Source organism: Hemibagrus wyckioides, linkage group LG19, assembly GCF_019097595.1.
Source record: "Hemibagrus wyckioides isolate EC202008001 linkage group LG19, SWU_Hwy_1.0, whole genome shotgun sequence".
Lineage (NCBI taxonomy): Eukaryota > Metazoa > Chordata > Actinopteri > Siluriformes > Bagridae > Hemibagrus > Hemibagrus wyckioides.
In genome coordinates, this window is record NC_080728.1 from 3,010,471 (window position 1) to 3,037,441 (window position 26,971).

Below are 26,971 nucleotides of genomic sequence, written 5' to 3' on the forward strand. Positions count from 1 at the left end.
AGTTACTCATACAACATACCGTATGATTTTGTTGTGTGTGTGTGTGTGTGTGTATGAAACTGATTTTGCCTGGTATATATACATATATATACGGGGGATCCAAAAATTCCTGGAGTTTGTGGGTTGTGTATGTGAATTTGATGATTTTCGTTCTTCAATCCCCATGGTAAATGTTAAAGAGCAAAGAATGTCTGACATAAGCAGAACATTGTAGTGCTTCTCCAGATGCATTCTTTGACATTAACAGACTTATCTACAGGAAAGCATCAGGAAAGGAGATGCACTTGATTTGATGCACTTGATTGTAAAACCACTGATTACTGTCTGTCCAGGGGGAACAAGACGTGATCAAAAACCGTGATCATCACTGTCTTTATGTGGGATTTCTGCTTTCTATGGACTTTCCATGAGGCACTTGGGAAATCTTGCTCTAGCCTATAGCATCACTGCAGTTTTATCAATCAAAAAGCTAAATTTCACAATAATTCTTTGTACTTTAAGCCAAGGGGACCTAGTTTTTATTAGAGCATGTAAATGTGATATTGTGGCATTTTCCTGACTTGGGTCAGGAATGTAGAAACAGGACACAGGCTTGGGACAACACAAAAGGATTCTTTATTTTTACTACTTTCTTTTCCTTTTCTTTTCGCTCTCTGTGCTCATCTCTCCTCATTATCCTCACTGCTTCTCACTGAAATACAGAACACATGTTAGAGCAATCGTGCACAATCCCCACCCTCCATTCACAAACTGGTGCTTGACCACACCCTTACCTCCAAAAATAAAGATATTGTTCTTTATTATGTTGGCTTGAAAAAGCCAACATTCTGTGTGGTTTAATAAGCTTCTTAGGATTATTTTTCTTAGACAATTAATTATTGATTCTAACTCCTCCTAGAGCTTTCGAACTACATGCACCACTTGTTCATTCTGGTCGGAAGTTTGGTGCAATTACTTTTCTAAGCGATCAGAATTACGGTATTCCCAAAGTGACCTTTTTTCAGATAGAATTCCATTCAAAATTTTGGAGGTTTATAACTTGGCAGGCTTTCGAGCTATCAGCTCCTTCAGAATCTTGGGCAGGATGAAGAAACGATCCTTTCGGTTTTCCTGTACAGGAAGATCGAAAATCCCAAAAATTCCCATAGACTTGTATCTATTCATTAAATATTAAGTGGAATCACAAAGTTACCCCAACATACACATGTGACATATCAAAATGCTCAGCAAAATGAGGGGAACTTTGTGACAAGTATCCTGGTGACATATCCACCCCCCTCCAAAAGTATCAGCACCCTATCTCTCCACTTGCCTCCAGACGGATCGGCACCCTATCTGTCTGCTCTCCACCAAATGTATTGGCGACGTGTCTATCCACTTGCCTCCAAAAAGCATCACATGTCCTGACTACTTGCTTGCGTCGCCAAAATCAAAGTCTGTCACGACGAATTTTAAAAATCTAGTTTTTATTGCAACTACTTACGTATTTATTTTGTTGGCTATTTTCACTCAGGCTTTTTGTGAACTTTGTTCTTTGTAATAATATTATTATATTTATATTATGATTTAATTAACAGTTTCTGCTTGCAGGTGTGAAAAGAGCAGCTTTTTCTGTTGCCACTTTAACTGCTAGGGCTGATTATATACCTTGTGTTTAAGCCTTTATTGGCAAATACTGAATTAAATTAGCAGAAATAAGTTGAACCTGGACTTCAGTAATGGAACACATTGACACTTTTATTAGCTCACTTCCTTGAATACCTAACAGAGGTTTAATAGCGAAAGTTGTATTAGAATTCAAGTGTATATTTACTTGCGTACTGTCAGTAACCACTTCATCCTGGTCAGGGTCACGATACATTCAGAGTCTATCCTCAGGAAAACTGAATGTGAGGTGTGAAGACACCCTGGATGTTCACTGTAAGGCACCATGAATGCTCACTCATAACTAAAGGCAATTTATCTTAGCCAATCCACCTACTAAAAAGTTTTTGTTATGTGGGAGAATCTGTTAAAAACTCGTGTGGACACAGGTACAGAAACCAAATCTACAGAATGTATAGAATCTCAGCCTCAGATTGAACCTGGGACCCTTGAGCTGTGAGAAAGCAGTACTACCTGTTGCTACCTGTGTTACATTTAATGACTCCTCAACCAAGTCACAGTTCTTTTCGAAACAACTCCAGGACCAATTTCTTTAACTCACTCACTCACTCACTCACAAGATACACTATATTGCCAAAAGTATTCGCTCACCTGCCTTGACTCGCATATGAACTTAAGTGACATCCCATTCCTAATCCATAGGGTTCAATATGACGTCGGTCCACCCTTTGCAGCTATAACAGCTTCAACTCTTCTGGGAAGGCTGTCCACAAGGTTTAGGAGTGTGTTTATGGGAATTTTTGACCATTCTTCCAGAAGCGCATTTGTGAGGTCACACACTGATGTTGGACGAGAAGGCCTGGCTCTCAGTCTCCGCTCTAATTCATCCCAAAGGTGTTCTATCGGGTTGAGGTCAGGACTCTGTGCAGGCCAGTCAAGTTCCTCCACACCAGACTCTGTCATCCATGTCTTTATGGACCTTGCTTTGTGCACTGGTGCACAGTCATGTTGGAAGAGGAAGGGGCCAGCTCCAAACTGTTCCCACAAAGTTGGGAGCATGGAATTGTCCAAAATGTCTTGGTATGCTGAAGCATTCAGAGTTCCTTTCACTGGAACTAAGGGGCCAAGCCCAGCTCCTGAAAAACAACCCCACACCATAATCCCCCCTCCACCAAACTTTACACTTGGCACAATGCAGTCAGACAAGTACCGTTCTCCTGGCAACCGCCAAACCCAGACTCGTCCATCAGATTGCCAGATGGAGAAGCGTGATTCGTCACTCCAGAGAACGTGTCTCCACTGCTCTAGAGTCCAGTGGCGGCGTGCTTTACACCACTGCATCCGACGCTTTGCATTGCACTTGGTGATGTATGGCTTGGATGCAGCTGCTCGGCCATGGAAACCCATTCCATGAAGCTCTCTGCGCACTGTTCTTGAGCTAATCTGAAGGCCACATGAAGTTTGGAGGTCTGTAGTGATTGACTCTGCAGAAAGTTGGCGACCTCTTCGCACTATGCGCCTCAGCATCCGCTGACCCCGCTCCGTCAGTTTACGTGGCCTACCACTTCGTGGCTGAGTTGCTGTCGTTCCCAAACACTTCCACGTTCTTATAATACAGCTGACAGTTGACTGTGGAATATTTAGGAGTGAGGAAATTTCACGACTGGATTTGTTGCACAGGTGGCATCCTATCACAGTTCCACGCTGGAATTCACTGAGCTCCTGAGAGCGACCCATTCTTTCACAAATGTTTGTAAAAACAGTCTGCATGCCTAGGTGCTTGATTTTATACACCTGTGGCCATGGAAGTGATTGGAACACCTGATTCTGATTATTTGGATGGGTGAGCGAATACTTTTGGCAATATAGTGTACATACAGTGTATACCAGTACCAGATTGACTCATTTCCATCAGGGACAGTTTCCAGTGACTTTTATTCCTGTGTTGTTTTTTGTAGTCATTCCAGTCAGCTGTATGTAATTTAATGGTTGAACTGTGAATGAATCCTGTTCTCAAAATTGCATGCATCTAAATTCAATATCCCATGCACCAAGTTAAACAAAAGACTGTGTTAAGTCTTTGAGTTTAAAAGTTTACCACTCACTTTTGATCTCCAGACCCAGACCTGCTTCGTGGGGTCTGTGTCACACGTCTGTTGTAACTTTTCCTCTCTCTAATACTGAACAACAGTACAATTCCCTGCATTTTCTCAATAATTGTACTTGACATGCATAATTTATAGTTTATTTGATGTGTAACTATATCTGTCCTTCATAACACATTTATAAGCATTGCATGAATCTTTTATAAAGTGTTGCTGGAGGACTTATGTAAGGCTTCTGTGAAAACTTGTGAGGTGACATTCATGTAAATACAAGGTCACATAACATCATAGAAACATGAAATGAGAGAAAAAACACTCATCAATTATTATTATTATTATTATTGCTAGACTGACTAATAATAATAATAATAATAATAATAATAATAATAATAATAATAATAATAATTTCAGTAACACTATTAGAACACATCATCAGCATTTACTATAACATTCATCTCTTTCCTGAAAAAATCGTTACACATTACTTGAATGATCCAGAATTCAGTTTAGAAAAGATTTATGCAATGCTTATGAATGTGTTATTAATGCTCACAGTCGACTACTTTCAAATCAAGTAACTATGGGACTAGATACATATATTCATGCCCACAATCATTAACTATGTGGGTAAATGAGGAATAAACACTTTTTAAACCTTTATAAAGGAATCACATATAATGTAAAAGTGTAATTCCCATAAATACAAATCTTAAAAAAAAATGGCATAAATGCTGTATAATACAAACAATCTGTAAATGATGTTATATATAATTTATATACAGTATATCATTTTTTGGCTGTTCATGTTTAGTTTGTTGTCGATGCTGACAGTTGGCCAGAGCTGCTGCGTCTTTATCTTATACATCGGCAAGCTATTTAGAGTAGATCTCAGAAAGTCCATTAAGGCAGTAGTGGTGCATTGTCAACCACTTTCCCTCTGATTGAAAAACCTTGTCTGAAATGAAAAGAGCAATGTTTTAACACTGGATATGAAACATTCATACCACCTAAGAATCAAAAAGAATCTAATAATAATCTAAATAACCGCTCTGCGTTACACAGGGGTAATATACAGTATCGGTCCACATCAACAGTGGACTGGAAAGTTAAAAGTTTAATATCCTAAAATTCATACAAAATGACATATAGCTATCATTATCTGGTCACCAAAGCAAGAGTAGATTAAACTATATATAATGAATTGATGATGCCATTTTTTAAAATACCACATATGACAAAATAAAATATCTTTATTGAAGAAAGTTTTGGAGTGATTTGTACTTACAATTCACCATCTTGCTTGATGATTAAACCCTTTAATTACAGCTGCACTGGATCACCTCAAATGAAAACCCAGAGATGGCCAATTGCAATGAAATCCAGTTATTTCTTTATCTGTATACTCCAATTCACAATATGCCACTAAAACATTCTCTAGCTAACTTTCATTAATAATTATATTTAGAAATTAAGCAGGCTCTCTTATTCAGGTTGATTTGTTTGGAAAGCCAATTTGACAAATTGTGGAAACCCTTCTGTTATTCAAAGATCAGATCAGAACACCAAAACTACAGTTTTAGTGTTTCTTTTAGTTTCAATGAAATATATATAACTCTTCCCTTTACCATGTTTGGTATTCTGAGGAAATGATGCATGAATGGAGTAGGCCATTATAGACCCAAACCACTTAAAAAATTGAAAAACCACACTGAAAAAAATGATTCATTGAATTTACTCATTTTTTTTTAAGTTAAGTTTAAATCAATTTATTTTAGCTACATTTAAATAAATAAATTTAGTTCACTGACTTTGAACTAAATTTATTTATTTAAATGTAGCTAAAATAAATTGATTGCAACCACTTAACTTAAAAAAAATGAGTAAATTCAATGAATCATTTTTTTCAGTGCATGAATGGAGCTGCCTGCCTACCTTTAAGGGGGGTATGACCTTACTAACCCACAATACTGCACTGATTCCCACCAGTCCCAGAGCGATATTGTTGGACCATTTAAACTTCACTTGAAAAGTACATTATTAAAACGCCCTAAGCCCTAATCACATGAGATTAAAGCCCTTATTTCAATCACAAAAAGAAAAAAATCTCAGTTGAACACTCTTAAGATCCCTGAGCTCCTTAAAGAAAGGGGAATAAAGCCGCTGAAGTCCACTGTATACTTTCCACATTGGGATGAAGAAGTGATTAAATAAAGTGCCTACAAACTGTCTTAATCCAGGAAGAGCCATGGAAATCCATCAGTGTAAAGTTCTTCATTGATTAGTGATCTTACCACCAAAGTGTCTCCTTCAGTTACATGGGGACAGGTGAGAAAAAAACCTGAGGTAATGTCTTACTGTCAGATAAAACAGATCAGAAGAAAAAGAGGTGAAAAATATATAGACAATTACAAAGATTCCAGAAAAAAAAACAGAATTTTGTCATAAAATGCAGATGTGTCAGTGGATGGGACCGCTCCATACTAACAGCAAAAAAGATGAAACAAATTGATTGAGATGATAATGAATTGCAATCAAGCCACCAGATGAGTTTATAAGCTTACATTTTACACGTTTGTCTGCAGTCCATTTACATTTTGAGTCAGCAGAGATGGTTCCCTTTGCAGGGAAAAAACTATTGAGAATCCAATCAGACAAAAACAAAACAAGACAGAGTTAAAAACTGATTAAACTCAGTGGTGCAAGGGCCAAAAAATGTGTTATTGAACAACCTGACTGTTGATACAAAGAAAAAATAAGAAGAAGAAGAATAACAACTTCTACCTGCATACAGGCAACTAATTTTAAACTCAATTACACCACACACCTCACATCAGACTCTTTTTAGTAGACTGTAAATACCAACAAGTGGCATGGATCACCATTATGTTGACTCTGGCAGGTGTGATTTCTGGAGAAAATGTTGGGGTAAAGATTTGTTGTTGTTGTTTTCCCAACATGTGTACAAGGTAATATGGAAAGACGTCCACTGTGGCCATTAGTTCAGAATTAGCAGCTTAGTTTTTTGTTTTTCTTCATAAATTAGACAATGGTTTCTCGTTTTCAATCCGGTTTGTACAGTCACAGGTCAGAGTTCATCTGAAATGCCTGTCCCTTAGGTAAATTGCAGAGTTATTATCCTTAAATCTCAAAGTCACAGCTTTTGTGATTGTTCACTGCAACGTGTAATGCTTGCAGGAGTAAGGTCTGTGTGTACTCCTTTCCGTGGACAATAGGCTGGACAGTCCCTTTCAGCGGCACCTGAATGCTCAGCACCTGTCTGGCATATCACAAAGGCAGGTGTCTCTAGTGATGTGCACACGCTCAGAGGCATTCTTCCTGTGCACTTTTATCCCTGCAAAGAGGAACATTTACGACAGATGCTTCAGAGCCAAAATTGAAGATGGTGGGAAAAGAACTTCAAGGTAAAAGAAAGGTGAAAAAAATTACGAGTCTGGATGGTAGCATATTAACCGCCTAGAAATTAAATCTGTGGGGCTAGCTTGTGTAGTGTAATAAATGCTTAATGGTGAGAAATTATACAATAGATTTTTGGGGTTTTTAGGTGGGCACTGCATGAATTCACAGAGATATACTCTCTAAAACTGTTGCATTTTGTCAGGCAGAATTATTGTTCTGTATGCTTATTCTAATCTCAGACATTTTACCTTTATTTTGGTACCAGACGTATACACAGAAAAACACACCTTGTAGTTTCTGAGATAATACTCATTTTAAATCGAATCAAGTAAGGGGCTCAAAATAGGCCTTGGTTTGAAAAGGTTAAGATAAGTATTGGTTCTTTTTTCCCTGGCATTGACTCTACATTGAAATGACAAAATGACAAGTGTTAATTAGTTTCATGGGTTTTTTTTTGTTTTTTAAAGCAAATTGTGAATTAATCCACTGACACTATTTTTCACTAAATGTTAGGAACACCTCAACAGCTGTTGCCACTGAAACCATGTTGTCTAGATGCCCTGTTTCGATAGATTTTGTACCAGATCTGATATTTACATGCATGTGGAACTGTGTGATTAAACTAGTCCCCAGTACTTTGTTGTTTTATATAGCTTTATATCTATGTCTGTGTAGCACCAAGGTCTGGGAGGAACCTGTTTCTTTTCACTATGTACTGCATCAGCTATATATGTTTGAAATGACAATTAAAATCTTCATGACTTGACTTGATATGGGAAAGTCATGTTTATAAGTTGTATAAATATGTGTCATGGTCAGGGACAACATGGGAAGGTTGTTAGCATATCTGGCAGTTTGGAGTCCGTAGCACACTGGGCACTAACTTAATGGATTCTTTACATGTTTATGAACAGAAGAATAAAATGCTTCTAGAGAAAATACTGTAACATGCTGTGTATTGGTAGGGTTTTAAGACTATTTCTGACAAAATAAAAACAGGTCAATTCAACACTTTAACTGTTGTAAGTGTTACTGTACGAAGTCAGCATCTATATGCTATCTATCACTGGCTCTGTGGCTTTGTGACTACTTCGCTGTTGCTCTTTCAGTATCATCAAAATGAAATGTGCTTACCAGTAACAGTATAATCTGACTAAAGTGTACAATACATCTCACTTTTATGCATTTATTCCTCTTCAATCCTGTATTTCTGCTTAGTAAAACCAATTATTTCCGTTTCTGGGATTCTGTGACACCAGGTGGTCATATGTATGAGCTCTCTCTGTGCTTTTTCACCAACACTGTGGCAGCATATGTGCCAAGGCTGTTTCCACTACAAAATCCCCAATTTCCAGCCAGTAGCAATGGTTCTTTTATTTCACCAAAACACTGCTGGTCTGGAACTAAGAGACCAGTTCATAAGTGGTGACAGTAACTTATACTGTAGCTTCCTTCGGAGAAACACATGTGGGAGGATTGTCTTTTCTCTCCTCTTGTAATGGTCTAGCAACCCTCCCAAGAACAGCAGGGAACTGTGAGTTTTTCATGTCTTTGGCACCTGAATGTCCTTTCCCCTTTCCTTCAACCAAGCAGGTAGTAAAAGAAATGGCTGAGAGTTACTGCAAGCTTGGGTATGCTCAGCAAATGATGCCTTCCATTTAAAAATGAGCATGCTGTGAATGTAGACTAATTTAACCAAGCTGTAGCATGAGAGAACAAAATAACTTAAGCTGCTGTGACTAAATAATAAAATTATGAATGATTCATTTTTACTTTTTGCTACTGACTAAGACTGATGTGGCATTAAAGATTGATTAAGAGGGATTTCCTACTGTGCTGTCTTCCAGGAAGTGCAGGGACTCCGGTTTCCTTCAATCAAAATGGTGATGCACCTGGACGCTACGACATCTTCCAGTATCAGATAAGCGAGAGTTCAGTGGCAGAGTATAAAGTGATTGGGAGCTGGACAAATAAGCTACACCTAGATGTGAGTACAAAGCTGCCCCGTGTATGAATGTGGTGGTGGATAAGGCAGACCAATTAAGAAATGAGAATGATATTTATGCATTCCGTTTATTTGAAATGTTTTTAAAATTGTTAGTTGTTTTAGAATATTTGATATGAGATGCATTCTTTTGGAGAGTGAGATGAAAAGCATCACAAAAGCTTTGTTTGGACAACAGAAAAAAGTTGCTAAATCTGATCAAACTGACACTGATTTGTTACTTGCATGGCTGTCTGAACAGCAAAAAACACTGAGTCTTTCAGTTTCTTTCATTCACAATTCCAAATTTCACCACTTTCATATGTGATGCTAGAATCTGATATGTATCCAATACATGACAATGCAACCTCTGCCAGAACAGGCAGATTGGCATTCTTATGACTTTTACCTCAATCCAACTCGACATGTGTCATAATTTAGCTTAATTTCAGCAATAAAACATTGTCAAGCACCCTGTGTATGCTGTAGCTCATTTTGCATTGGACCTTAAATAAAAAGCCTCGGCAGAAAGCATGACTAAAGCTTTATATTGGAAACACAATTTGATGATAATGTAACAAGCTGTGCTTTTCTCTGAAAATGCCCACTGGTACCTCTGGACCTTGAATCTCTGTTGTGCCAAGGCATTAAGGCTACATTACTATTTTATTGGTGAGATTTTCCTTCTAAAAATCATTCCCTCAGAAGTTGAAATACTTTACCAAGCATTTTACTGCGTAAGTCTTTTGTTGCTTTGCATTTATTAGTGGGTGCCACATTAATATGCCTTTTGCAAATGTGCCTGTGAATTCAGGTGGATGCCATGCACTGGAGGACAGGTGACCCCAATCTACCGGCGTCTGTGTGCAGCATGCCGTGTCGGATGGGTGAAAGGAAGAAGACTGTAAAGGGCGTCCCGTGTTGTTGGCACTGTGAGCGCTGTGAAGGCTACCACTACCAAGCGAACGAGTTCACCTGTGAGATGTGTCCATATGAACAACGTCCTGACCGCAACCGAACTGGCTGCCAGCCTATTCCAATCATCAAGTTGGAGTGGTACTCACCCTGGGCATCTGTGCCTGTCTTCATCTCTGTGCTGGGCATCCTGGCCACCAGTTTCGTGGTGCTCACATTCATGCGCCACAATGACACGCCCATTGTGCGGGCATCGGGACGTGAGATGAGCTATGTGCTATTGACAGGCATCTTCTTGTGCTACGCTATCACCTTCCTGATGATTGCTACACCAACCGTTGCTGTCTGTTCTCTGCGCCGCATATTCCTAGGCCTGGGCATGTGCTTCAGCCATGCAGCACTGCTCACCAAGACCAACCGGATCCATCGTATCTTCGAGCAGGGCAAGAAATCTGTTGCGGCCCCACGCTTTATCAGTCCTGCCTCACAGCTGGCAATCACCTTTAGTCTAATCTCTGTGCAGCTGTTTGGTGTGTTCGTGTGGTTTGCTGTTGACCCGCCTCACACGGTGGTGGACTATGGTGAGCAGCGCACTGCTGACCCAGATAAGGCACGGGGTGTACTCAAGTGTGACATTTCAGACCTTTCTCTCATTTGCTCATTGGGCTACAGCATCCTCCTAATGGTCACATGCACTGTTTATGCCATCAAGACCCGTGGGGTGCCAGAGACCTTCAACGAGGCCAAGCCTATTGGATTTACAATGTACACAACCTGTATCATCTGGTTAGCTTTCATACCCATCTTCTTTGGCACAGCACAGTCAGCAGAGAGGGTGAGTTTTCTTGAACGCTTCTCTCTCAACTACTATTACTTGTAATGTTTATTTCGAGTGCATCACTAAAGGTTATAATTTGTTCTGTTGGATAATCCATCGTCTCGTCAGACCCAGAGGGGATTCTTGGCCATAAAAATCCCCAGACTGGAAGGCTTATAAAACACCTTCTAACATTAGCTAACGATGCACTCTCTACGATCCAGGCATATGGTCTTAAGTTCACTTGGGAGGGATTTTGATCTTTGAGGCTGAAAATTAAGCCAGGAAACTTAATTAATGTAGAAGTTTCTAGCTGGTTTTGGCATTTGCAAAATATCAGATGAGCAACTACTGCAGAAAATAAGAAGGTAGAAAAAGCTTAGCATAGCTTATGGCATTGATATGTTTTATTGGTATGTTTTTGTTTATTTTTTGTTTATTGCTAGTATAGTTAACTCGTTGAAGACTTCCTGACAGTCCATAATAATGATGTCAAAATAAGTGCTGCAGCATTACTAATGAGAGTAATAGCACCAGATTTGGAGATGTGAAGAAGTATACATTTGTGAACATTACCTTGTGAACATTTCCTCTCACATAAATTACCTGCACATTTCCCTTGTACTGTACCTCCATAGTTGGGGGTCTGATTTATGCCTTTGCCCTATGTGTGTGAAGTTTGCATGTACTCCCTAGGCTTCAGGGGTGTCCTCTGCGTACTCCGGTTTCACTTCTAGTCCAATTGTCTGTGTTTGTGAGTGTGTATGATTGCGCCATGTGCTGTACTCCATGTCCCCTGGCATAGTTTTTATATTGAATGCAAGGAGATGATTATTATTAACAAACATCCATGGACAAATCATAGATTATTAGCTTGCAGTGTTGTAATAAAATTCTCTATGTGCTTGCTAGTCACATGTTTATGGAACTTGATTATGGAACTCCAAAGTATAAAAAGCCTGAAATAGACTGGCAACCCAACCAGGATGGATTCCCGGGATAGGCTCTGTGACCCTGACAATGGTAAAACTGATACTGATGCTTAATAAATAAGTTAATGAAAAAATTGCTAAAGAGAAAGTTAAGGTCATTAATATAGACTTATAAAGTTATTATTAAGATCATTAATACAGACTCTACTCATATTAGCATAGAAATGTTTTATGTAAGATATTGCATTTGCAGCCTTAACAACAACAGCATGCCATTCATTAACATTACAATGAGCTTTGTTTTCTCTCCTTGCATCCCATGTTCCCAAGGGGATAAACTAAATTTGTGTCAAGCCTCACTTCTTGTTTTCAGTAGCACTGCTAAGTTGCAAGTGAAATCGGTGCTTATTTGTTATGATTAGATCATGTTGCTAGAAACATGTGCCTAGTTTGGTATCAGTACATAAGTGTTGCAGAGATATGCTCTCACTTCCTGTTTAGTGACTTCACCATCAAATTTGTTTATGCATTATGGATGAACTGTCCCACATATCAAAAATCAAAGTAACAAGTCTGGGATGTTTGGATTATTCCCATGATGATGTGAATTTTGTGGTAAACAGACAACACATGTAGATGAAGTGAAAAATAGTTTTGGTTAAAATTCATGAGTCAACCAAGTCAAAAGAAAGAAAAATGTTCATTTGTTTTTGAGCAGTTCAAAAGTTAGAGCAGGTATACTTATGAAGAACAGAAGAATAGAAGAAGCTATTGGAAATAATGGAAAATACAATATAGCAGAAATTAACTGACCTCAATATGACCAAAAGAATCAGAGGAAAGTGTTTGGAATTGTCCTTCTACAAATTAATTCCTATTATATAGTACCTGTCTAACACTCAAGGTCACTGTACACACATTTATTGGACCTGATTCTTCATCTTGAGTAAAATTCTGTGTAAATGCTTGCAGAAACCAAACTGAACTAAAAATTTTATGCTGGATTTACAATTACATCATTTTGAAACATTGGTTTTCTTTATATTCACATACGGATGTTGTAAAATAGCAATCACCTGTAAATTACATGACATGGTCATGCCACAGCTGATCTGTGTTTAGTAACGCCTACAAACAGCAAGTTCACAGCACAGAAAGCACAAAATGCTTACTAAGTAGTAAAAAAAACATTTCTCTGAGGCTGACGTGGTATAATAAAATAAATTTTGTTTTGCAGTATGTTGTCACAGCATCAAAAAAGGACAAAGTATGGAAAGAAATTACAGAGGTCAATTTGGTGTGGTCCATCTAGCCCAATATAAGTGAGGTCAAAAAAAAAATGGCTTGACACAAAAACTAAGTAAAAAAAATATTACTGCTAATCAACAGAGTTTCTCTGCTACCAGGAGAGGGCAAACCATGACAATACATTTTAAAATTGACCAGATGCTGTGGGAAACAGAACCGACTTATAAAGCCAGCTTTCATCCTCTGACAAAAAATAAACCCAGTCTCTAAATATCTCTTTGGCTCCTCAGGGCATCATGTAATATCAATTCTGCTATTTGCACTGCTTTGGCTTATGGTTGCCATCTGCTGAAACCCCAGCACATCTTCCTTTTATATGGTGGCATTTCATCTTAATTAAACAACTAGCCTTATTGGTCTTAAACTGAATTTGGGTTGACTTGCTGTCTTAACACTTAACCAACTGGTGATGTGCCAAGCGGTGATGTGATGTGTTTCAGGGGTTTCTTGCTTCAGTTTCCCCTTCAGGAGGAGGTAAAAATCTGCTGATTGACTTGGGCAGTCTAAAACCTTTAACTTTTTCACCTGATGAAATCCTTTGTTGTGTTGGCAGTGTCTTTTGGGTCACTTTCTTTCTGCCTCCCAATTAAATTGGTTGCATTTCTCTGTGAATTGGCAGACAAAATGCTTCTATAGACTTTCAGAATTTGCTCTGCTGCTACCATTATGAGTTTCCATCATCAATAAAGATAAGTGACCCCATTCTAAGGTCCTTTAGGGGCTGTTGCACTAAAAGACCTGCCTCCCATTATTGGCATTCTGGACTCAGCCACCACCAGTTACTCAGAATCTTGGTCATCTTAAAGGGGGTGTAGCAGCTCAGCAAGACATAGCAGGTTTATTTTTTGAGCTTATTTCGGGATTCAATTCTTACTACCATCTTTATTTTAGATCAACATGAACTGTAACTGCACCGAACTGTATTTTAAGTTTCTCCATTTTAGTATTTTAACATTCCAAAAAGTTTGTAAATGGTTCTGTCATTATCTTTAATCCGGCTAATTGATCATTTGAGTATAAATCTCTTCCTAACTTCAATACTGGGTTTAGTAGATGATTAGATTTGGAAATAAGTGTAGGCGTGTGACAAAATAAAACACTGATGACCAACATACCAAAAGCTCATACATGCATGTAAATACATAAGTGCATGTAAACAAACAAGTGTAGTAATTTTTCCATCCAATGACCAAATTAGATTTTGCACACAAATTACAAAGATTTATCTTTAACATTAGCATTCACAAATCCTGTTTAATGTCCATGAATACCTAATAAGGCGTATTCCCATGGGATGTTTTCATTTTTTTTTTTAATTTTAAGGATTCTGAGAAAGCACAGTGATAGATAATGCTATCAAGCCTCACTTAGATCTCATAAAAAATGAAAAAAAAAAAAGCTTTTAAAAAGCAGTTCAGCAAGTCTGACCCTGCCTGTTGGTTCCATTGCTGTGGTCCAGCGCCTGTTAGCTGCACTCTGCTAATGATCATCTCGGCACTGTTCTGTGCTTCAGCAGTTCTGTTCTCAGCTGAATCAGTATGCGTATTTGTGCCTTGGTTTCATCAAATGTGTACTTTGAAGAACAGCTGGACACATTCTCTTCTTTCTCCACTGAGACAGATGGTTAGTAATTACAATGAAACAGCATGTCAGTATACACAACAGCAACTTCTTGAACAATTTAATGAGCACATTTAAGAGGAAGAACCATACTTAAGCAAAAAAAAAAGAAGAAGAAGAAGAAGAAAGTCTTTGTTATAGAGATCACTCATCCATCCATCCATTGTCTATACCCACTTTACTCCTAATTAGGGTCACAGGGATCTGCTGGAGCCTATCCCAGCACACATTGGGCAAAAGGCAGGGGTACACCCTGGACAGGTCACCAGTCCATTACAGGGCCACATATAGACAGACAACCACAATTTAGAATTACCAATCCACCTAATGTACATGTTTTTGGACCATGGGAGGAAATCGGAGTAAACCCACACAAGCACAGGGAGAACATGCAAACTCCATACAGAAAGGCCCCTGCCTTTTCAAACCCAGGACCTTCTTGCTGTGAGGCAACAGTGCTAACCACTAAGCCACCACAGAGATCACTCATTAGATATTAATTTATACTCTTAATACATTGAATACTTGAGCATCTAGGACGTGAATGTACCATTTTGTCAGCAGGAGATTCAGAATCCTTTCCCATGATAGTCTGGACTTTGTGACACTCCCACTCACCTACCTACCACACCTGTTCCTCATTCGTATTCTCTATATATATACTGTATACACATGCACTTTCTGCATTACAATTGGAGCATTCAGCCAGTCTAGACAACAACAAACAAGATCTCAAGTATATTCAGCTGCCTCTGTCTCATAGTGACACATTCAATTGGCAATGTGAGCAACTTACTTCAGAGCTATTTATTCTTAAAATTTAACCTCATTAATATCTTCTGCTTTATTCTGCAGGCTAATTAGCCATTAGTAACAATTAAATAATTTAAACATGCATTATGCTTTCAAGCAATAATTCGATTCAATTCAATTTTATTTGTATGGTGCTTCTAGCAATGGAGATTGTCACAAAGAGCTTTACAGGAATACATAAAATATAAATTATAACTTTAAATGCAAGGCAGAAATGATGCCGGTTTTAACATGAAGTCTGTCTTGTTAATGGTATCAACTGTTCACTGGTGGAGATTTTTGTTCAAATCTGATTGTGATAATTGCAGTCCAAAGCCATCTTCACGGTTTATCTTCATCCACAGCAATCCCTTGTATCTCCAGGCTGTCCATGTAGATCATCCTCAGCAGCAGAGACTTCAACCAGAAATAGGGCATCAGGAAGGATCTGGCAGGTCAGGATCAGAGCAGAAGGGGTCATGATCACTGGTAAAAACCTAGAGAGAGAAACAGAGATGTGGCATGATTGTTGGTGCCAGGCTGGTTTGAGTATTTCAGAAAACTACTGAGCTACTGAGGATCCTTGGCTGATACATTTTGCACCAGTTCTGTGTTCTAGCATGTACAGGATGTCAGATACACCAGTGAGTGGGCATTAAAAAGCAACAGGAAATGCACCTCATACCCCTTGTCTATTTCTCCATCTGACTCATAAAATGACATAAGTGAATGATGGGAGAAAACTCCCAGATGCTGTTTCAATGAATTTCTTAATGCCCCAGGATTTAGTTTTTTTTGAAGTGAGAGTGAACTATTAAAAGTCATAGTTCTCTTTCCAATGACATTTCAAGCTAATTAATGGGAGCAGAGGAGCATGACAATATTTTAATGACAGCATTAGGAAAGTCCCGGATCAGGACCCGAGAGTTCATCATAGCTCATTTTTGGACACATTGAAGTGTGTGCTTCTCATTCTGGATTATATATGGCCAATTCATGACCATAAGATAATTGAATGGTGACCTTTTTACATCTGGCCCATTGACACCTACTGAACAGTGTTTTTCATCACATATAGAGATCATTAAAGAGCACTAGTGACATCAAGTAATGATGTTGGGTGAGGAGGTCTCCGATGCAGTTGCTGTTCCAGTTCATCCAAATGTGTGTGCAAGAGATACACATATATGTGACATTGTTATGTCACATACTGTATATATGTGATGGTAAGGTGTCCACAGAATTTGGTCATATAGTGTATGTTCACTTGATGAGATTTCATTTTTGCTTGGAATGAAACTGTAGAGTCTCTTTTCATATTCTTGTAGACTGGATGAAATGTGATTAAATATGAATTTAAAAAAAGAATCCTAATAAGAAACATATTTCTTTGCCCATACTACCCTGCACAGTCTTAAGTTTGCCCTATTTCTGAGCACCTCATACTGATCGATTCATAAATCTTAAAAACTTGACTATTTATAATGGATGCTTTGCTGGAAGAGATGACTCTTGGTGAATAACTAACAACTTAAAAAAGATAAACTTTCATAACTGCCTGTTTTGCAAATATTTTGACTAAACGCCAAATTACCAAATGTGCTTAAAGTAGTTCTGTGTGAAATCAGTTAAATACACTATACGGCCAAAAGTATGTGGAGCGCTGACCATCACACATATATGTGGTTCTTCCCCAAACGTTTGCACAAAGTTGGAAACACAAAACTAGAATGCCTTTGTATGCTGTAGCATTACAATTTCCCTTCACTGGCCCCTTCAATGCCCCTGTGCACAAAGCCCTCTGAGCTCCATGAAGACATGGTTTGTTGTAGTCACAGATCGTGAGTGTTCTGCACAGAGCCCTGACTCAACCCCACTGAACACCTTTGGGATAAACTGGAACACCAACTGAACCCCAGACCTCCTCACTCTTACAACATCAGTGCCTTATCTAACTAATGCTCTTGTAGCTGAATGAAATTTTTAACAGACACACATGGTTGTGATTGGTCAGGTGTCCACATACTTTAAGAAATGCATTTATTACACAGAGTAAGAGGGATAATATTTCACTGAGTCTCACCAATCTATAAACAAGCTCACTATTATTATCCTCCCTTTCTAGTATAAATTAAGAAAGGTCATTCACACCCAGTCAAGACTCCATGCAAGCGTGGCACAACAAGAAATTCTTTTGGAGTCAAGAGCTGAAACACTGGAAGTTATATAGGCTGCAATTACAGAAGAAAATACAAAATGCACAGCAGTGGGATTGGAACCCTCAGTAGCTGGTTCAACTACACAACTTTTTGTAAAATGTTATTATTTTTATTTATTTTTGTCAATTTTAGTCAGGCATTTAAATCCTCCGACTTGACAAAAGTAGGAATCTACTGACTGGAGATTTTGTCCTGTCTGTTCAGCTGCCATCTGACTGTTCAGATTTATTGAGGCATGACATTTTGCAGTGACTAACCCCAGCATGTTCTGGCACAGTTCCAGAATGTTTAAACATGCAGAGATCCATCTACTTCCATCCACTGTATCTCAAAACTTTCAGAATTTATAAAGTTTTCCCATCTGATTTCAGGTCATTTCAGGGTATCCTTGTCCAAAAAAATCTTAAAGGATTCAAACAAGAACCTTGTACAGAATTCTAATTTGAATTTCTATCAAATATTGGAGCCATTCTTTATTAAAACATAAATATCCTGTAGGACATCTACATGATATTTTTTTTTATTGAGATGTTTCGGGTTCCTATTCAGGTCTATGTGGGAGATCAGTGTGATATTTTTGAGGATCTTAAAGCCAGTACTATAGAGCATTATTCCCCCTGCTGTTGTTCATGATGATACTGTAGGGAACTCCCATATGCAGTCATGTGAAAAAATTAGGACACCCCATTGAATATTCAGTTCTTTATTAAGAAATGTCAACATGTCAATTTCTGATCTTGTTTTAATTTGTACTTGTAGATGAATGGGATGTAACTGCATGTGAACAACAAATTATCACTTTGTTTTCACTTATTAAACAAAAGAAATCAACAAAAATGGAAAAGGTTATGACACCCTACGTACTAATAGCTAGTGTTTCCCCCACTGGCTGAAATAACCTCAGTGAGACATTTCTTGTAGTCTACCAGTTTCTAACATTGACTGGAAGAAAGTTTCCCCCACTCCTCAATGCAGAATTCTTTCAGCTGTGTGATGTTTGGGGGGTTTATTGCATGCACAGTCCATTTCAAATCACCCCACAGCATCTCAATAGGATTTAGATCTGGGCTTTGACTTGGCCAGTCCAGAATTCTCCATTTTTTACTTTTCAGCCAGTCCTTGGTGGATTTACTGGTATGTTTTGGGTCATTGTCATGTTGCAAGGTTCAGTTCCGCTTTAGCTTCAATTTTTTTGACAGATGGTCTTACATGTTCCTCAAGCACCTTCTGATACAATGTAGCATTCATAATGGATTATATGATGGTGATCTGGCCAGGTCCTGCTCCAGCAAAGCATCCCCAAACCAGTCCACTTCCACCTCCATGTTACATAGTTGGCATGAGGTTCATTTGCTGAAATGCTATATTTGGTTTACACCAAACATGCCCTGTTATGATATCCAAATAATTCAATTTTAGACTCATCTAATCAATTTTAGACTAATCTATTCCAGAAGTCTTGGTTCTGTGTTCTTTGGGAAACTTCAGTCTTGCACTCATGGATTTTTAGACGGTTTCCTTATTAATAATTATTAATAATAATTAAAGTTGTGAAGTCTCCTTCTGATTGTAGATTCATGCACTTTTACATAAACTCTAGCAAAAGCTTGCTGTAGGTCTTGTGATTTTTGGAGACGTCCTTAAGCATCTTGCGGTCTGCTCTTGGGATGAATTTGCTTGGATGGCCTGACCTGGCCATGTGGGCAGTTGTTTTAAATGTTCTCCACTTGTAAATGATTTTCTGGACAGTGGAATGGCTGATTACAAATTCTTTTGAAACCTTTTTATATCCCTTACCAGACTCATGAACTATCAACAATCTACTTTCTGAAGACCTCAGAGAGCTCTTTAGATCTCAGCATGGTGATACCTCTCACTTCAACAATTAAGAGCAAACCAAGCTAAATGTCTGAGGTTTAAATAAGACAAGCCTCCTTCAAAATGCTATGGAACAATGTTCTAATAATTTGCACCTGATGTGATACACCGGGAGGTCATTTTATCCATTTTAAGTACAAATAAATGTAATAAAACACACCAGTCCTTACTTTTTACTCACAAGAAATAGGATTTTTTAAAATGACATTTTACAGATCATTTAAAAAAGACTTTTCTTTGGTTTTATTTGATTAGTTATATTACTTGTTATATTATATTATTGTTAAAATGAAGATCCAATGCCCATATGTTTGGCTATGTTAAAAAAAACAAACAAAGGCTTTCATGGGGTGTCCTAATTTTTTCACATGACTGTAGATCTGAATAGGAACCAAAATGGATCCCATTAATAAAGCGTGTAGAAGTGGCTCTACAAAATTTTTATGTCCTGTTCTATAAGACAGTTCCTCTAAAGGAATCTTATAGGGACAGTTTCAAAATTTGATAAAAAAAAAAAATCTAATTAGAATTCTGCACAAGTTTCTTATTGGAATCTTTTTTGACAAAGGACTTTAATGAAAATCATTTAGGATTCTCCCAAAAGAATTATTTAGAAAACTCCCAAAGCACCCTCTGTAATTTTCAATAACTTTCCTATAACATTACAATAATTCTTTCAAATAAAACACTAGTCAAAATCTAATAAGATCCTCTGGGACAAACTGAAATTCCAGTGGGATTTTTTGTGGGTACTGAAACTGCTCTTTTTTTAAGTGACCATTGACCTGTTACTTGCTGTTGGCACTGGTGACCACGAGTGAAAGTCTAACTTCAGCTAAAGGGGCACAATAAATACAGTGGGGACATGACATTTACTTAAGCACATCTCCTCAAGATACCACCTTATTTTAAAAGTTGAAGTAAGTAATAGCTCGTATTTTCTCTTTTTGCATGAGGTTTCTGGTCCGTATGCATTGCTTGTAAATGTACAAAAGTAATAAAAGTTCTGAGAGTTATTGCTGCTATTTGTTATAATGAGCGTGTTATTATTATCATTATTCATTTTTTCTATTAAGGAGACCTGTGTGGGGAAAGATATGAACAGCTACCTTCGGTCTGTAGTCACTCAGGTTCCCTTTATTGAAATTGTTCATAAACTGCAATAGCTCAGAGTACTTTTGACACCCAAGTACATTTTCAAATATGTTTGCACTTTAACTCAAGTAGAAATATAAATAGGAAATCTTTTATTCAGGTAAAAGATCTGCTGTTAAGGGACACTGGACACCACTGGGCTTTCAAACAACTATCTAATCTCATTACCAGTTAACGTTGTTCACAGTTTAACTTATCATTGTGTGTCTCCTGACAATTTTGTGAGGCATATTAAGGGATCGTTTTAAATGTTATATTATTAGAGCAACTGCTTTTACACAGTTATTTTGTTTTACATTGGTAAATAGAGGTGGAAAGAGGGAAACGGGGGTATTTCTTCATGAGATTTGTGGCTATGATGGAACATTGTAATGGTACTCAAAACAGGCATCCACTTTCTTCAGTCATCACAGTTACTTTTGAGGTTCCCCAGGGTTCCATCTGAGGACAGCTTCTGCAAACAGCTGACCAGTGCTCAATACAGATGCTCGATGAATTTAAACTGGATGCTTAAAGTGGATGTGGATTTAGTCCTTCAACTAAATCCAGTGTATTCAAATAAATTAATAGATGTTGAAAGAAATGGGGGTACTCTTTTACTGAAAGCTATTTGAACACTATTTTAATGCAACTGTTAAAGGCAGTTTCTTTCAGCTAAGAACAATCCCCAAAATTAAACTATATCCTTCCTCTAATAACCTGTTTCATCCCATTTGTATTACTGGAATGCTTTGTATTTTGAGATCAGTCAGTCATACTTTGCAACTAATTCAATATTCTGAAGCTCAGCTACTTTTGGGTGCAAAAAAGCTTAGTCATTATTAACCTGATTTTAGTTTCCATTCATTGCCTTCCAGTTTATTTTAGGATTGGGCATGCATGTTGTTTCACTGCTATATACTTGGTATAAATTCTGCTTCTAGACCTTTAAAATCATCACAGATACTATGCCCTTAAAATCCTCATAGTTACTCCTGACTGTTCCTCATTCTTTACTACAACAGAAAGGTGAGCTTGCTGCTGTGGCTCTGTTGTAGACTTCAGGTTCAGAACAGTTTAATTCAATGTCTCATGTAAATAGTTAAATATATATCGTATGAATGATTTGTGTATATTTATATATGTGCATTCCCTTAATGATCTTGCTCAGATAAGGAAACGTCTTGAAAGGCGAATGAAAAAATCCCATAAATACTAAAACCAAAAGTACTGTACACTGACTTATTTATAGCAGCTGACTTAGTGCAGTAGCCTGCAACCTCACAATGGTGTGGTTTTGTACCTTTTCCCATCTGGTATTGCACTCGGCATTTTGGCTTTAGATGAAACCACAGATTTACATTTCTATAAACTTTGAGAAGTAAACACATTCAACCCAGCAGCCATCTGGCAGAATACACAAAAGACAAGTAGACCAAAGCAGTCACAGAAACACACACACACACACACAGATTGCCTGGCCAAAAAAAGTCACCACCTGGAATCAACTAAGTAAATAGGTAAGAGCCCTCCATTGGACAATTACTGCACTGATTAATATGTTTTCAGCTGGCAACAAGTTATTTAACCCTAACTGATGCAGTGGGTAGCTTCTCATTTCTTAAACTACCATGTAGGAAGGCATATTATGTGGTTGTGTTGTTAGATGTTACTCTGTTTCAGAAGGGTCAAATTACTGGCTCGCATCACGCAAAGAAAACAACTAAGGAGATTGCTGAAGCCATTAAAATTAGATTAAGAACTGTCCAATGCATTATTAAAACATGGAAGGATAATGGTGAACCATCACCTTAGAGGATGAAATCACCTTGCTTGGAATAAAATCTTGAATGATCATGATAATTAAAAAAACTCACAGCTATGTTTAATAGTGAAAGTAAGAACATTTCCACATGCACAATGCGAAGAGATCTCAATGGGACTAAACTGCTGTGTAACCTTAGAAAAACCATCAGTAAAGCTTCAATTTGCTATAAGGCTTCAATTTGCTATGGAGCATAAAGATTGAACTCTGGAGCAATGGAAAAAGGTCATGTGTCCTGATGAGTCCAGATTTACCCTCTTCCAGAGTGATGGTAGCATCTAAATAAGAAGAGAGGCAGATGGAGTGATTTATCCATCATCCCTAGTGCCTATCATACAAGCTTGTGGGGGCAGTGTTATGATCTGGGGTTGATTCAGTTGGTCAGTTCTGGGTTCAGCAACATTAGGTGCCCAAAAATCTAGAAGTCTGCACCCCAGACCTCCTCACCCAACATCACATTTTATCAGATTAACTCTTCGGTTGTTATTTGCCAGAAAGATCAGTAAAGTTATATTCTATAAAGTTGGGCACAATTGGGGTGCCTCTGGAGTCCTACATGCTGTATTTCATCAGCATGACTTTCCAGGAACATTGATTAACCATGGTGAAGGGATATAGTGGCTTAGTGGTTAGCCTATTGGCTTCACACCTCTGGGGTTGGGGGTTTAATTCCCATCTCTGCATGGAGTTTGCATGTTCCCTAGATGCTTTGGAGGTTAAGTCCATTTTCCCCCAATCTAAGGTCTTTCACTGGAGTTAATCCTGTTTAACTACTATTGAGCACTATATTAATTCCAGTAGTAATGCCTTCTATCGGAAACATGTCTTGCCTCTTCTTGTACTTACTCATGAATTCCTCTTTAAATGAATATTTAAGTATTTATTTTTGTTTAACATGCAATTTGTTTGTTAAAACACATCATTTACTGAAAATGCATGAACATTAATACATTTTTGGCCTATTTTCTATTAGGCTAATTTTACAAGCCTTCTGAATTTTTCCATTTAGCTGGTGATCATTCAGAGAATGATGTTTTCTATGCAGTTGTCCTTTTGCAAAGATTTAAAGTACCATGAGGACGCTACCAGTTTATTTCATTATAAATTTTCCATACATAAGTACATCAGGCATTTCAGGTGATGTTTCTAACTGATTATTCAGTCACAGAATTAGAAATTTTGCACGGAAATATATTTTAAGCCAAAGCTCAGAGTAAATTCAGTTGTTTGTTATGTGTCATTTCCTCTCTTCTTGTAAGACCCTGTATAGTCAGAGACGCTCAATGAAATCTATAATTCTTAATTTTCCACTATGTCACAGTGGCTGTTGCACATGGAGGAGATCATTTTGGCTGTGTGTGTATGTGTGTGTGCATGTAAGATGATAAGTGATGATATGAGGTGACAGGGTAACCTGTTCACACACACACACACACACACACACACAGACAGACAAACTAACTGCTCCAAAACACTTTTCTCTGAGGTCAACAGTTTATTTGTGATTCTTTTAGTAAGATAAAGGGATCACGATAAAACGAGCTCTCTTGGCAGTTCTCTTTTACTCTGCCATTATCCAAGCAGCTGTGAATGCCAGTGAGCCTCAGTGCTGTGAATCACACACACTGGCACCAGACCAACACTAAGATCCCACAAAAGTGTGCCAAAATATTCATGCTTTTCATTGTCACACCTTGTTATCCTGTCCATAGCAATATAAATCTCTTAAGCAGCAGATATACAAACTATAAAAAAATGTTTCTCTATCTTTTCTTTACCTCACTGTCTCATTCCCTCTCTGTGTTTTGCTTAATGCATGACTGACGATCAGTTCCAAGCAAACCTGCGATGTTATTCCCTGCCGGAAACATGGATACAAAACCAATTCACACCCTTAGAGAATGTATGTGTCTAAAAAAAAACAGCAGGTGCATTGCTTTCATTAGGAAATGGTGTACAAATTCAGACATTACATTAAATGGAATCTACTTACTGTATGTGTAGGCAGCAATGCGTGGAGAGCTCACTCACTAATCATCAGTCAGGCTGACCTGCTATGGTCTTAGGAAGTGAAAATATTTTTAAATATAGTCAAACTGATCTAGTATTTCCTATTTTAAGATTAAAATAGCGTTAATAATAGATATTACTAAATCCAGACATTTTAGGCTTGAAATCATTTTGTTCTGTTGGCATAAAAAGCTTTAAGCATATATTTCTAGAAAGAAACAAACTTATCTATCAGTAAAATAAACAATGTGAAACTTACTGATGGATTTCTTATAATAGAAAATGCTAGATAAATTTGATTATATTAAACGTATGTTTTGCAATGTCTGCCATCTTTTCCATGCAAACATTTCAAACATTTCGGGTTTAGTGATTGCATGTTCTTAAAGGACGACTGGTGATATTACACTCCCCAAGTTATAGCATGCCTTATGTCATGGTAAAATAAAACTAGCCAATAAAATATAACAGTATTTTCAAATCAATTTATTTGTATACAATGGACTTTGTCTCAAAGCAGCTTTACAGAAGTGGAGAAAGATAGAAAAAATGATAAAGATTAAAGTTAAGTTACTATTTTTTCCTAACATGTATTCCTAATGAGCAAGCCTGAGGAGACAGTGGGGAGGAAAAAGTCCCTGAGATGACATGAGAAAGAAACCTTGAGAGGAACCAGGCTCAGAGGGGACACTGGACAGTAAAAGTATATTGCAGAAAATTGGTAGAACAATGTAAAAAACAACAGTGTTTTTAAAGTATAAGGAACGAATAATGCTTCAAAGTTCACCATTGCCAAAGACTAAGAAAACAGACACTTAACGCCTGTCAAACATCCTTAATATTCCAAATATATTGTGTTTCACAGGGAAATACGTCATGTAGTGGGAAAATATGTGAATAAGAATAGCTAAGAGGAACTGGTCTTATATAGAATGTTTCCTCATGGGTTCTTGTTTAATGTTTGATGGTTCTAGTGTTTGATACTGAAAGCTTTCCTCTGGCAGCATATTCTGGACTTTATTTGCGATTCATATGCAAAACAGTTTTTCATGAACTACAACATACAAAGGCTGGTAAAATTAAAATGCAAATGCAGTCTGTTGCCATTCCATTCTCAGTGTTAACAAGGTATGGTTCTGCCATATTAAAAAAGCAAGAGCAAGTCCTCCATTTGCTAATGCACTCTCTTTCTGCCTGATGGTCTAATAATGAAACACATTTCCATGTTAACATTTATATTTTCATTGTCAGTTTTATACTATATGGAAAATAGTTTGTGGACAACTGACCATGCTTGTAGTACATCTCATTTCAGATTTATTTCTCCTGTGCTGTTATAATGCACTCCAGTCCTCTGTGAAGTCTTTCCACTAGATGCTGGAGCGTGTCTGTGGGGATTAGTGACCATTCAGTTACAAGAGCATTAGTGAGATCAGACACTGATGCTGTAAGTGTGAGGAGGTCTGGGGTTCAGTCTGTGTTCCAGGTCATCCCAAAGGTGTTCAGTGGGGTTGAGTCAGAGTCAGGGCTCTGTGCAGGACACTCCAGTTCTTCCTCTTCAACCTTAACCTCTACACCATGTCTTCATGGAGCTCTGGGGCTTTGTGCACAGGAGCATTGTCATAGGCATTCTGTTAGTTCCAGTGAAAGAAATTGTAACACTACAGCAATGATAAAGTGTGTACTTCCAAGTTTCTGGCAAGAGTTTGAAGAAAGCCCTCATATGGGTGCAATGTTCAGGTGTCCACGTTTTGGGCTTATAGTGTATGTCTGTCATTGAAACATTGTGGGAGAGACATTTTGCTATTTGAAGGAAATAAGGAAATTATGGAGGAAATGAGAAGATTATAGTAACATTGTCTGGGAAATACTAACTCATGTAAAACTCACTGAACATTTAAAAGATCTTTGTCCTTTTTTTGGGCTTACGTGATCCTTGACCAGCTGGGAGAGGTTGTGTCTGTCATAAAGAGGAACAATATTAATAAATCTCTTTATATGATTTTGCATCAATTAATTGTCAGGCACTGGACAGTCCAGTATAAACAGTGATAAACCTTCTGATAGAGTCTATATGTCAGCTATTAGAACAATACAATTCTGATCAAACCGTCTGAGACGCTAAACATTAAAACATAATTTATCTATTATCATATAGCTTCTCAACATTATCTATATTCGATTACAAGCATTTCATGATCATTGCATGACATTTTTGTCAGTTATCACTTCCTCGGAAACCTGCAGTCTGCAGTGCAAAGTCCCTCCCATAGTGTTTCATTGAGAGATGCAAACAGGCTTGCAAGTGTATTTCATTTCATTGCAATTTTTGACAATAAGAGAGTGCATTAGCAAATGGAGGGATTTGCATTGCTTTTTTTTGATATGACAGAACCATACCTTTTAAATA

The 26,971-nt window shown here is 37.8% G+C and overlaps 1 protein-coding gene across 2 annotated transcripts in view; it reads left to right on the top strand.

The window, feature by feature from the left end:
- The window catches only part of grm8a (glutamate receptor, metabotropic 8a), a 211,252-nt gene that overhangs the window by 181,019 nt on the left and 3,262 nt on the right, over positions 1–26,971 (top strand). For both annotated transcript variants that reach the window (XM_058417469.1, XM_058417470.1), the window contains exons 8-9: positions 8,975–9,114; positions 9,926–10,861. In XM_058417469.1, the coding sequence (XP_058273452.1) occupies positions 8,975–9,114; positions 9,926–10,861 (1,076 nt within the window). The remainder of the gene's footprint in view (positions 1–8,974; positions 9,115–9,925; positions 10,862–26,971) is intronic.